Source organism: Rhineura floridana, chromosome 1, assembly GCF_030035675.1.
Source record: "Rhineura floridana isolate rRhiFlo1 chromosome 1, rRhiFlo1.hap2, whole genome shotgun sequence".
Classification (NCBI taxonomy): domain Eukaryota; kingdom Metazoa; phylum Chordata; class Lepidosauria; order Squamata; family Rhineuridae; genus Rhineura; species Rhineura floridana.
The window spans coordinates 4,014,937-4,029,165 of record NC_084480.1 but is presented as its reverse complement, the minus strand read 5'-3'; the positions used below and the strand labels follow the sequence as shown (position 1 = coordinate 4,029,165).

Here is a 14,229-nt window from a genome sequence, read left to right as displayed (position 1 = left end):
TGGGAGTTCTAGTCCAGCAACATCTGCAGGGCAACCAGTTGGCGAAGGCTGCTCTATGTTCATTGTTTGGCCATAGAGTGGTTTCCCCCGCACACCCTCTCCCGGTCTCCACAGCCCTTCCATTGGCTTTAACTCTTCTGTGAGCTGCTGCCTTTGTCTCCCTCCACCAGGCCCATATCTTTGATCTGAGTGTCAACAAGTATGAACAAATCTGCAATCAGCCGGTGGTGGCCAAGAAGAAGAACAAAATTACTCACGTCCAGTTCAATGCCATCTACCCGATCGTCATCATCGGAGATGACCGGGGCCACGTGACCTGCCTGAAGCTTTCTCCCAACCTCCGCAAGATGCCTAAGGTAAGCTGATTCCAGCCTGGGCTGCAGCCGTCCTGAGTGGAGCTTTCTGACTGGCCTTGCTGAAGGAGGTGATTTGCACTCTTTGGCCAAAATAATGCACAATGAAGGTTTGATGCCAGTCTGTTGTAGCTGCTGATACAGGATCTGTGGGCCTTTGCATACTGGCGTGGATAATCTGGGTGATCCGAACTGGCCATCGACCTCTGGGGTGGATTGTGGCTGTGGATTCTGGCTGCAGATGGAGGAAAAATTCAATTCTCTTTCATTTTAATGAGACACCACTTTATTTCTACTGCTTGAATCAATATGCCGGCTGAACACAACTATCCTTTGAAATCTGCAGTTCTCCGAATTTTGTTATGCCGTTCTCGAACCAAACAATGTGTACAAAAATACATGTATTAAGGGAAAGTGCATAAAAATTCAGTACTTGCCTTGATGAAAGTAACACACAAAATTGCATATTAGGGAAAATTGATTGCAAAAATGTGTGTATTAGTCAAAACTGCATATAAAAATATGTATTTTACGAGAAATTGGCACTGAAATGCTTATGAATTTTCATGCTCTGGAAATCTGGAGAACTGAATTTAAAATTGGAATGGGAAACTGAGAGAAACGGAAACTGACTGATCCGTCTGTCCTTAATTGTGGCTGTATGGAACCTTCAGGTTCAGAGGCAGCAGGGCAGTGAATGCCCAGTTGCTGGGGAGAGGGGAGGTGGAGAGCTGGAAGAGGGGCTTCACGTGTAGGCTCCGCCTCTGGTCTTCCTGGAGGCATCTGTCAGCCACTGTGGAAAGGAAGAGGCCGCACTTGGTGGGCCTTTGGCCTGATCCTGCAGGGCTCTTCTTGTGTTCCTGTTGTCATGGCCCGGCCTTTGGTGGGCAAGCAGGCTAGGAGAATCATCCTGTTTCTTGGAGGTTCCCCAGATCCCTTATCTGGCCAATGCTGTTTTGCCAGGGGAGGTATCCTCTCAGGTGTGCTTGAGTGTCTCAACAGCTAGATCACAATTGCTTCTCTCTCTCCCCCGCCCCAAGTTTTGAGGAGACTTCTATGGGTGGTAGCTAATTCTTCACCTAACAATTATATGGGACTGATGTCAGTCACTCCTGCCCTGCTGTAGGATAGCAGCCAATCACTAGAGCACTTTGGAAGTGGTTGTTGTTAATTCTTCCAAGTTGCCAGCGTTGGCACTGTTGGTTCAATTAGTGTTGAGTCTGATGGGGTTGACATAAGTTTGATTTCTCTTCCTAGGATAGTCTCATATGGTTGGTTTCTTTGGGGGCTGGTGGTGAGAAAGTCGCTTTGGAACTCTGCTCCCCAATAAGGGCGGCATCCCAGGATCATCATCATTACAAGATCCAGCACAGCTCTGTGCACTCCCACAACACCCATTCATTGTTATGGGGTTTGCAAAAAAAGGTTTCCAGTGGACTGTGTCCTAGAAGTCTCCTTAGTGGTGAGGAGGGTACTCTGCACATGCTCAGACATATCCACCTCTCCAGCCAGCATCCACATGCAGAAGAAATGCAACCGTTGCCAGTGCTAGATACAAAACGATTCAGGGTTCTGATGCTGTAAACCACAAACAAATTGAACACTGCATGGATATGAATAATCCCTTTTCTCCCTTGCATGCAGGTATAAGTAGCTCATGTGCTTTTTATAGACACTCTCTCTGATTTCTTGATCACCTCCACTGGTAAAGATAAACATGACATTGTGCATCGTTTGCAAGGGCAGCTCAAGCCCATGAGATGAGGTTCAGACTGGGGAGACTGGCAGCTGCAGGGAGACAGCCTTCACTTCACAGACCTTAAGAGGAGCCAGTGACGTAGTCGCGGCAGGCTCCTTCCAATGATATTACAAACTGCTTTTGTCTTTGACCTCTCTTGCTTCGTTGCACATAAAGGGGTGTTTGCCATGAATTTCTGTGTTTCCTGCAAAAGTGACAGCCAGGGGAAGCAGCAGTTGTTATGTACAGGGTAATCTCAGGGGAGGATTTGCACATGGACCTTGTCTGAATGATCCTTTAATGAGTGGGAGGAAATCTGTAATTACAAAGGAAATAGGCTGTCTGCCAGAGAAAGTGCTCAGTGGAATGAATGGGTTTCCCACCCACAGCGCTGTCATGGCATTTTGCACCAGGGTGTTACGTAGAGCTTCACCCTGTACTCAGAAAACGGCATTTAGAGAAATTGTGAGTTATTTCAAAAGGGGATCCTGTGTAGACTTTCATAGTCTTTGTTTACTTTAGTGCCAGACTGGAAGTTTGTTTTTTTTAGGGAACAGGGTGGCTTATGCAGTCATCCTTTGCCCTTGGCTGGGCAGATGGATAGGACGCCAGTTCAGAGTTTGCCTAGATCAAACACAGCGGGGAACTACATGTGTTGTCGCTGAAGAAGTCATGTGTGGGTGTGACCCTGTGATGCTAGGAAGGCTGGAAACCAAGGAATTAAAAAGCATCAACAACAAATCTCTGTGCAGATCAACCTAGAATTCAAACTTGGTTCTTTTAATGGGTGCAAATTCAAGACTGACTTAGATTAGAATCCATCAGTTACATTTCTCTCTCTCGTTTTCCCAATCTTAAATTCAGTTTTTCACATTTCCACATCAGCTTGCAATTTTTAAAAAAAGTCCTCATGAAAATTCATGAGCATTCTACTGCAAACTCCTCTTAGCATACACATTTTTGCAAAGCAGTTTTCCCCAACATATTGCATTATGTTATTTTCACTAATATATACATTTTTATGCACACTTTACTCCAGTAATGCATTTCTGCACAGATTACTTGACTGGAGAACTGTATTACAAAATTCACAAAAAGCTGATTTCAAAGGATGGCCGTTTTGGTTTGCATCACTTTTAAATGCCAACTGAATCAAATTTCTCTGCCATCCCTAGACCCGATATCCTCAGTAGAATATAGTTGAACCACATCATCATATTTGCCATCAGCAGCGTGATTAAGGAGTGGTAAATGGATCGATTTCCTCCACCCTTTCAATTCACAGGAGTAACGTTTTGTTTGTTTGTTTAGAAAAGTATTTATATACTGCCCTTTCACAAATATCAGAACAGTGTACAGCAATATAAAAAAGGCAGTACAGACATGGAGGTGGCTATGACAGTGTTCAGCATTTGATACCCAGGGGTATGCTGTTTCTGACCATGACACTTGGTATGCCCTTCACTATTTAAAAAGACAAAATCCTGAGAGCATGTGGACTAAGGGAATGCACAGTGCCAGTGCTAAGGAAGCGCTTCTGAACCCCAAGGTAGGGCCACCTGGATGTGCCCTCAGCAACTGCTGGGAAAGGCTCTTCAAGTGTATTGGATGAAAAAAACTTTTCACCAGCTTTCCCCAATCTGGTGTCCTTCTGAGAGCCCACCAGGCCTGTTCAGCAAAGGCAGTAATCTGCCTGAATTCATTCTGCAATCGTGTGCATACTTACTTGAGAGTATTTATATTATTATTATTGCTGTTGTTGTTGCTGTTATTATTATTATTATTTGATTTATATCCCACCCTTCTTCCCAGCAGGAGCCCAGGGCGGCAAACAAAAGCACTAAAAACACTTTAAGACATCATAAAAACAGACATTAAAACAAAACATCTTTAAAAACATTTTTTTAAAAAAAAAACTTTTTTTAAAACATCTTTTTAAAAAAAGGTTAAGAACATATTGGGTTTTTTTTAAAAAAAAGGTTTAAAAACATTTTAAAAAGCAATTCCAACACAGACACAGACTGGGATAAGGTCTCAATTTAAAAGGCTTGTTGAAAGAGGAATGAATAATCCTCATTCAATGCCATCCTAAGGAAACATATACAGGAACACAACGTAAATTGTTCTGTGGTTACTCTGGATGCTTCCTCAACACCCTCTCCCAATTCTCCCTTTTTTGAAACCCCCTTTGATTGGCACACTGCACAGCTCAGGCGAGCATTTCTTTTTGCATTCGCATTGGCACTTTAAAAGCAACCCCGGGGCTTTCATCTGCAGCCGAGCTGCCTGATAAGACTGGCCTCCGTCAGTTTTATTCTCCTAGAAGGCAGAACGCTGTTAGCAGATGCATCCTGCCTGCCTCTTGTACCTCTCTCCACCGTCCTTTCATTGTTGTTTGTGCTGCATGCTGGGTGACAGAAAAGTCTTCCCTCTGGCGATTCTCTTTGTAGCTTCCCTGATTGCCAGGATGCTGATAAAGGTTTATCAGCAGCTTCTGTTTCTGGACAGCTGTGCCATTCCCACTCCTCCAGTCCTTTTGGTCCCCCCCCCCCCCGCCTGAACCCAGCAGGGGTAGTTTAACATGGCCACAAAGGGCCCCTCCAGACATCCTTTTTACTGTGCGTTCATTTTTGCTCATGATGGTATCAAGGCAACCCTGCTTTCAATACTGTTTGTGACTGCAAAAGTTTGGGGCGGACATATTGTTTCATTTCCAATCAGCACATGTCCTGTAGCTGCCTGCTGAAATCCTGTAACTTTCCATAGCACAAATGCTCGGTGGTGGTGGTCCTTTTTTCTCCTGCTGTTCCCGCTCTAGTGCAAGAGTGCCTCTCCAGATGGCTATAATGCAGCATCGCAGAACAATTAATAAAGCGGGACGATGGAGTCTAAATCCAGGCTCCAACAACATAACCTGTAGCTGCGCCCTCATCCCCCAGGGTTGCGGCACTGCTTGGCGCACTGGGTGGGCAGAATCTGCAGGCAAGCAGCTTCCCAATTACCGCTGCTGCTGCTACGTGATACCTTTGCAAGGGGTGATCAGGCTGAATGTATTTGTCTGTCCCCACCCAAAGAAGTCCTGTAGGGAGGAAGCAACATTTGGATCAATTCCATTAGTTGCTGTTTAGTGGTTAAGATGTTGGACTACCACCTGGGAGACCAGGGTTCGAATCCCCACACAGCCATGAAGCTCACTGGGTGGCCTTGGGCCAGGCGCTGCCTCTCAGCCTCAGATGGAGGCAATGGGAAACCCCCTCTGAATACCGCTTACCATGAAAACCCTTTTCATAAGGTCGCCATAAGTCGGAATCAACTTGAAGGCAGGCCATTTCCATTTTCCATTTAATTCACTACTTTCCAGAGCAGGAGCGGGGATCATCTTTTCCTGGGTTGGTAGTTTGCCTGTCTGCTGGCAAGCCTGTTTTTAGGTTGGAACTGCAGTGGGTATAAGATGGGAAGTATTTGCAGGTAGGATATATGTGGGGGGGGGGAGTGCATTTTCAGCTCCAAGTCATAATCCAATGTGACCAATAGTAAGAGGATAGTGCTGATGTTATTTGTAATTACTTGGATTATCATTTTGGACTGTGGGCTGCTCCAGACATCTATTCTATTGTGCATTCTGTTGAAATATATGGGGTTCAACTCCAGCTTGTGGGTTGAGGCTGCATGGGGCTTAAGGCGTAGCTAGAGAGGAGACCTCTCCGTGGTACAGAGAGGTAAGAGGCAGTAACGCAGCAGAAGCTCTGCTCACGGCCGGAGTTCGATTCCAACGGGAGGAGGAAGTCAAATCTCCGGTAAAGGGGGTCGAGGTCCACTCAGCCTTCCATCCATCCGTGGTCGGTAAAATGAGTACCTGGCATATGCTGGGGGGTAAAGAAAGGCCGGGGAAGGAACTGGCATTCCCACCCCATATATACGGTCTGCCTAGTAAACATTGCAAGACGTCACCCTAAGAGTCGGAAAAAACTCACACTATAAGTGCGGGGACACCTTTACCTTTAGAGAGGAGACCTCTTGGTTGCTAGGCTATACCTGTCCTTTGATCTCCTGCTGTCTCTTCCTTCCTGCTAGACTGATATGCAAAGGATGTTGATCTCATTTCCTTCCCTCCTTCCCAGTTTCTTCTTTCTCTCGAGAGGGGAGCAGACATCTTTCCTTTGTCTCTCCTCTCAACCAGCATGAGGGCTAGGGACCAGTGCCGGCTGCTCCAACTTAGCTAGTTAGCTAGATATAGGACTCTTTCCTATCAAGTATGTACTTCTAGAATAAAGTAGTTCCTTCTTATTTTAAAGCTTAAAGACTCTGTCTGATTAATTTGCAGGGAAGGTAGAATCTTAGCAAAGATTCAAACACACACACATAAGCTCGCTCAAAACTCTCTGTTCCGCTACGCAACTCTGCAGGGTCCTACAGGACATTGGGCCTAACGTCCTATACATTCATGGCAATTTGTGTTCACAATGGTGCCAGGGCAGTTATATGCAATCCCATTTCCAATACTGTTTGCAACTGCAAATGTTTTGCAGAGGACTCACTGCTTTGTTTCCAGTTGATACATGTCCTATAGCTTCTTGCCGAAATCCTGTATCTTTTTATACTGCAAATCTTCCAGGGTTTGTTTGTTGTTTTTGTCCCACTTTTGTTGCACTTTAGCACAAGAGTGCCCCCCCAGCCACAATAATGCAGTCATGCTAGAGAAGCATTGAGGAACAATTAACAAAGCAGAACGGTCCAGCGTAAATCCACCACTAATGCTCTGTCTTTGCATCAATGACATGTTGCAGGATACATCTGCAAAAAAAATGTCCAGTCCAGAGGGGGCCCTATGTTATGGTGGTGCTCAAGCGTGTCTCCAAAGGAGTTGTGCGGGGAATGGCCCCAGAGCCATGAATAGTACAGTAGGGCCCTGCTTCTTGGCACCCCGCTTTTCAGCATTCCGCTAATATGGCACCAGTGGGGCGATCAGCTGGAGGGGGACTGGAGCTCCCCGCACTCCAGCTGATCTCGCCAGAGGAGGGGAAGGTCAGTTGTAGCGTGCCACAGCTGATCTTCTCCTCTTTGGCGCGATCAGACTCCCCCGCTCGAGCTGATCGCACCGGAGGAGGGGAAGATCAGCCCACACTCCAGCTGATCGTGCCGGAGGAGGGGAAGATCTGATCTTCTCCTCCTCTGGTGCAATCAGCGGGTTAGGTTCCAGACCCCCACGCTACAGCTGATCCACTTTTCAGTGGTTTTTGCTTTCCGGCGGGGGTCTGGAACCTAACCTGCTGTATGAATGGGGCCCTACTGTAAAGGAACGCAGGACCCATTTTTAAGCCACAGATATGTTTCCTGGCCTCAAGTAATGCAGCAATCATGGGGAGACTGAGAAGAAAACAGGAAGTGGGTGTCAGTTGGGGGGGAAGTGGGTTGAGGAAGCCTTTATGGGCTAGAGGTAGCCAAGCCAGGGGGATTCCTGGGCACCTAGGAGCTGAACCAGGAAGGAGCAGAAGAAAACCCCCGGGGCTGTTTAATCTCTTCCCCTCTGTCTGAGGGCTATGTGGAGGCCCCAAGCTACGAACCCTTTCCAATTTGCTGCCTGCCAAGTCCTCCTGCAGTTTCACAGCAGGAGTAAAGCCAGAGAATTATAATGCCACCTGATGCACATGGATGCCACTGATGATCTCTGGCTGGTTGTGGGCAGAGGGACACCTTTAGTGGTGAAGGGGGAGGAATAAAGTGCACCCCAGCCTTAATGCATATGTTTAATGACAGTATCCTTCTCACAAAGTTATCTGTCTGAAGGTCTTGCTGTGTGTGTGTGGCTAATGTGACTGTTGCCAGGGCGAATGCCAACCATCTCTGTTTGTGTCAACTCAGGAGAGGTGTATTTCTGAATATTGCCCTTAAAGTAAATACTAGCAGAACTGGCATCTCTGATAAGACGTTGCAACCAGCAGGAGACCACATTGCAGTCTGATGCATCTCCATGGAAATTGCTCTCTGAACACAGAGTTTGTGGTTAAGACTTCAGGCCTCAAGACTGGATTCCCTTAATGCATGCCAAGCCCAAGGAATATTCATGGTGCGAAGCGTTCTTTTTTTTTCTTCTTAAAAAAAAAACGTTCTTAACCAGCGAGCCTACTTCTGTCTAAATCTTATCATTTGGCTTAAATTACTACAATAAAAGGGATTTGTTTACGAATCAGCAACTGAGAAACCTGGGTGAGTCATACTTTTTCTCTTTTAAATATAATTAAGGAAGAAAGAAAATGTAAACAACTTATATACTTTTTTTACGACAAAAAGCTGGCCTGAATTTGGAGTTTTAAAGTTTAAAAACGGATGAGAGGTAATTATTATATTTTGGACTATTTTTCTCTTTGGACTATTTCTTTTTGGACGAATCTGCTGCTCGTATATGTTACTAATTGTTTGGTGTTGGCAACCAGAATTGTTTTGCATTCTTGGATGTAGATAAGAACTGTGCTGTGCCGGCTGGACTTCAATAACAGGCCTGGAATATTAACTTTTTTGTTGGTGGAGGAAAAAAAAAGAAATAGACTGCCTCTAGGTTTTGGAACAGTGATTAATATCAGAAATTAAAGGCTTTTCTTGAAAATGACAACTAAAAAAGCAACTAAGACCCAGGAGCGAAGAAGAAGTTCTACTGATCCACAGGAAGGGGTTATACCCCCAGATATGTTTCAAAAAATAATGGAAGGGATTAATGATATAAAACAGGAAATGAAAACTGAATTGACAGATATAAAAGACTATATTAAAACACAAGTGGATGAGATTAAAGGGACAATTGGGCAAATAAAGGAGGATGCAAAAAACACTAAAGAAAAGGTACAAATCTTGGAGAATAGAACAGATATATTAAATCTGGAATTAGAAAAAAACTTGGACTATATGGCTGTGACTGAAATGAAAAATAAAGAACATTGTTTGAGATTCCGTGCAATTCCTGAGGAAACAGGTGAAGACATCAGAGATAAAATTGTTAATGCTCTAGTAAAATTTCTGGATTTGAATGAAGATCAGATGGAATTTGAAATAGATAAAGTGTATAGAATTAATTCCAGATATGCAACAATGAATAAAATTCCAAGAGATGTGCTTGTTCATTTTATAAAGAAGACGACCAGAGATATGGTATTACAGCAACACTTTAAAAATACCTTTAAAATTGATGGTAAGGAAATACTGGTGATGAAAGAAATTCCTATTAGACTTTTACGTAAGAGAAAAGAATATGCTTTCTTTACAGAGAAACTTAAGCAACGCAAAATTCAATTTAGATGGGATGTTCCAGAAGGAGTGATCTTTACATTCAGACAACAGAAATATAGACTGAATACTGTTCAAAAAGCAAGGGACTTCTTGAGAAAAGCTTCAAAAGATATGGATGAAGATAAACTCAAAGATATGGATATAATTCCTGGGGAACAAAGTCAACAAAATATGCAGAGGAAGGGAAGGAAGATGATGGACTAAAAGGAGCATCAGGCACATTTTAAAATACACTCTTAAAGATGGATTACAAATATCTAACTTGGAATATAAATGGAGCCAATACGGCGCAGAAGAGAAAGAAAGTGTTTCATTATTTGAAAAAATTAAAATTGGATATAATTTGTTTACAAGAAACTCATATTAAGAAGAAAGATTCCAAATATTTGATTTGTAAAAATTTGGGTGAAGAATTTATTTCGGCTGGACCAAAAAAAAAAAAATGGAGTTGTTCTCTACATTAACCCACAATTGCTTCCTAAATTGGTATTACTGGATGATAGTGGTAGATTTGTGGGGGTCGAAATTACTCTACAGGGTACAAACATTTTGATAGTGGGTATCTATGCCCCCAATGAAGATAAAACAAGGTTTTACACAGGACTTATGGAAAAATTGTCAGAGTTTTCATATGACCATTGGTGCGTTATGGGTGATTGGAATGGGGTAATCTCACCAAAAATTGATAGGCTTTCTGAAAAAAATATCAAAGAGACACAGGGTAAATTACCGAAGATTTGCTTTGAACTGATGGAACATTTAGAATTGGTGGATACCTGGAGATATATAAATGATAACGCAAAGGAATTTACTTATTTTTCAGAAAGACACAAAACATTCTCGAGGATTGATATGATTTGGATGTCTAAAATTTTAGCGAAGGACACTTTTAAAATGGATATATTACCAAAAACTTTTTCGGATCATAACCCTGTGATATTAACTTTAAAAAAGAAAAATCTTGGATTTAGATGGAGACTAAATGAATCTTTATTACAGAATGACAAAGTAGTACAAGAATGTAAGAAGAAATTAAAAGAGTTTTTTGAACATAATTTACATAAAGGAACAAGTGAAAATATTGTTTGGGATACAAGTAAGGCATTTATGAGGGGATATCTTATTAAATGTAACTCTGAATTAAAAAAAAAGAAACAACAGAAAATGCAATTAATCTTGGAAGAAATAAAACAAAAAGAGGAAGAATTGAAAAAGAATCCAACTAAAGTTTCTATTGTAAATGAAATCAAAATGTTACAGAAGCAAGTATCAATGCTGACAGTTAGAGAAATTGAAAGAAAACTAAATTTTGCTAAACAAAGGACTTTTGAATTTGCAAATAAACCTGGGAAATGGTTAGCATATAAATTAAGAAAAGAACGCCAAAAAAATATCATTTTAAAGATACAAGAAGGAGATGAGACGTTGACGGATAATGTAAAAATTAAAAAGATTTTTCATCAATATTATTCAACATTGTACAAATGTCAGGAAATTCCATCTGAAAAAATAGAAGAGTATATATCTAAACAGAATTTGCCTAGAATTACAGACTTTCAGAGACAAGCTATTAATGGTCCTATTACGTCAAGAGAGATATCTGAAGCTATAAACAAAATTAAATTAGGAAAGGCACCAGGACCAGATGGGTTATCTGCAATGTATTATAAATGTTTGGAGGAAGAACTCTTACTACCTTTACAGTCTACAATGAATCTTATTCTGCAAGAGGGAAAGATACCGGATAGTTGGAAAAATGCTAATATAACATTAATACCTAAAGAGGAGCAAGATTTAACTAAAACAAAAAATTATCGACCAATATCTCTATTGAATAATGACTATAAAATTTTTACAATGATCTTGGCAGAAAGATTGAAAATAATATTGCAACAATTTATTCAGGAAGATCAATCAGGGTTTTTACCTAAAAGACAATTACGTGACAACGTCAGGAATGTCTTGAATGTCTTGGAATATTTAGAACAACGAAATGATAAACAAGCAGCTTTGATTTTTTTAGATGCTGAAAAAGCATTTGATAATTTGAATTGGAAATTTATGTTTCAGGTTTTGGAGCAAATGGATTTTGGAGACAATTTTATAAAATGGATTAGATCGATTTATACATCTCAGAAGGCTCAGATAATTGTTAACGGAGATTTAACGGATTCATGTGAAATACAAAAGGGTACAAGACAAGGATGTCCTTTATCTCCCCTTTTATTTATTTTGGTCTTAGAAGTGCTGCTTAGAGATATAAGGCAAGATAAAAGAATTTCGGGATTAAAGATAAAAAAAGAAGAATATAAATTGAGAGCATTTGCTGATGATTTGATAATTGTACTAGAAAATCCTTTGGAAGGAATTAATGTATTGATGGACAAATTAAAAGAATTTGGACCGTTAGCAGGATTTAAGATCAACAGTCAAAAAACAAAGATGTTGGTGAAAAATTTAACTTTAAGGGAACAGAAAGAGTTAATGGACAAGACAGATTTTACAATAGAGAAAAAGTTGAAATATTTAGGTATCATTATGACAAATAAAAATTCAAAGTTGTTTCATAATAATTATGAAAAATTATGGACAGAGATTAAGAAAGATTTGCTAAGATGGGATAAACTACAATTGTCATTAATGGGTAGAATATCTGTGATAAAAATGAATGTATTACCGAGAATGATGTTTTTGTTTCAAACAATACCTGTAATATCCTCTGATTTACCTTTTAAACAATGGCAAAAAGATATCTCTAAATTTGTATGGCAAGGAAAAAAACCAAGAGTTAAATTTAAACTACTACAAGATGCCAAAGAAAGAGGAGGACTGGGATTACCAAATCTGAGACTTTATTTTGCTGCCTGCTGTCTAGTCTGGATAAAGGAATGGATTTTATTGAGGAATAAAAGACTATTGGATTTGGAGGGCCATAATTTGAAGTGGGGATGGCATGGATATCTATGGTATGACAAAGTAAAAGTAAATGTAGACTTTAACAATCATTTCATAAGACGTCCTCTGTTGAAAATATGGAATAGATATAAACCAAGGTTTTATTCGAAAATACCATTATGTGTCTCAAGTCAAGAAGCGTTTTATAGAAGAGAAATGGCTGGAAAAGAGAAATGGTTAACTTATCAAGAACTATTAGAAAATGTACATGGAGAATATACAATGAAAGAGAGAGAACAACTGACAAAGGAAGGATATAGTTTTCAATGGTTTGCCTATTTACAACTGTTAGAAAGATATAAAATGGACAAGAAAATGTATGGGTTTGAAATAAGTAAATCTGATTTTGAAATAGGATTGTGTACAAATGATGAAAATATAATTGCGAAAATGTATAAACTCTTATTGAAAATGGATATGGAGGAAGAACAAGTAAAAGAGTGTATGGTAAAGTGGGCAAAAAATTTTGGTCATAACATACAAATGGATCAATGGGAAAATATGTGGAAAAAAGGTTTGAAATTTACACTATGCTATAATCTTAAAGAAAATTTTTATAAAATGATGTACCGTTGGTACATGACTCCAGAAAAGTTGTCAAAAATGTATAGTAATGTTTCTAATGTTTGTTGGAAATGTAAACAACAAGAAGGATCATTTTATCATATGTGGTGGTTATGTAAAAAGGCAAAATCATTTTGGGCACAGATAGGTAGGAAGATGCAAAAAATTCTAAAGATAAATATTCAGTCAAAACCAGAATTTTTTTTATTGGGTTTTATGGATAAACAAATAGAAAAGAAATATGGAAGAATAATATTATATATGATTACGGCAGCAAGATTATTATATGCACAAAAGTGGAAAATGGAATCAACACCAACAATGGAAGAATGGTTATTGAAATTAATGGACTTAGTAGAAATGGATAAATTGACATGTTTACTTAGAGAAAAATTGACAGATACATTTCTTAAGGAATGGAAACCTCTCTTAGACTTTTTGTTGAAAGATCAAAATAAAATGATGATACTGGGATTTGACGATTAATTAAGACAGCCTATGGAGAAAAGGGACTCTGTATGTATACATTAAGGGACAGGTTTGATGTATATTATATACTTATAGCTGATCTGCGACAAATCGGAAGTCAACTATTTTATTTTCATTTTTTGTTGATGTATTGTTATGTCTTTTTGACTTTGTTTTGTTTGTTTTTGGAAAAATTTGAATAAAAATTATTTTAAAAAAAAAGGAATATTCATGGTGCAGATGATAATCCTGCATCCATCATGTTCTCTTCGGCCTTGCAGGATTTTCCCCATAAGACTCAACTTTTAAAATGGTTCTGCATTTTGTTTGTCGTGGCTGTGTCTTTACTGTCAAGCCAGATATGAGGAAGGAGGAACCTTCATTTTAACCTGGGAACCGAAGAAGCAATCCCACAGGGCATTGGGTTGAATAGTTGCAGCAGGTCAAGGTTCAGCTGGGTCAGCTTGACCCAGGTTGCAATGGCGCTGTGTGAATGCAGTCTACTGCGAACAGCCTTTGGTGGCCAGTCCGCTGCTGCAGACCTTTTCAGTCTAGGGAGACAGAGTCATGTGTTGCTGCTTCCTGGAGAGTTTCTCTTCTTGTTTTTTGCATATGTTTCCTTCCAGTTGAAAAGCCATTTGAGTTCAAAGGATATGTTTGGTCTTTGCAGTCATAGAAAAGTTCCTAGTCCAAATGAGAGAGAATGAGGTGAACTGCTCAATATTGGGGAAAGCTATACTATTATTATTATTTTATTATTTATTTATTAAATTTATATACCGCCCGACTAGCGATAGCTCTCTGGGCGGTGAACATAAAATAGTATAAAAATACAATGAATAACAAAATAATATTAAAATACAATCAACA

The 14,229-nt window shown here is 40.1% G+C and overlaps 1 protein-coding gene across 1 annotated transcript in view; it reads left to right on the top strand.

The window, feature by feature from the left end:
* Nucleotides 1-14,229, top strand: part of DNAI1 (dynein axonemal intermediate chain 1) — a 193,031-nt gene that overhangs the window by 138,335 nt on the left and 40,467 nt on the right. Inside the window, exon 19 of the mRNA XM_061613218.1 lies at nucleotides 171-356. Coding sequence (XP_061469202.1) covers nucleotides 171-356 — 186 coding nt within the window. The remainder of the gene's footprint in view (nucleotides 1-170; nucleotides 357-14,229) is intronic.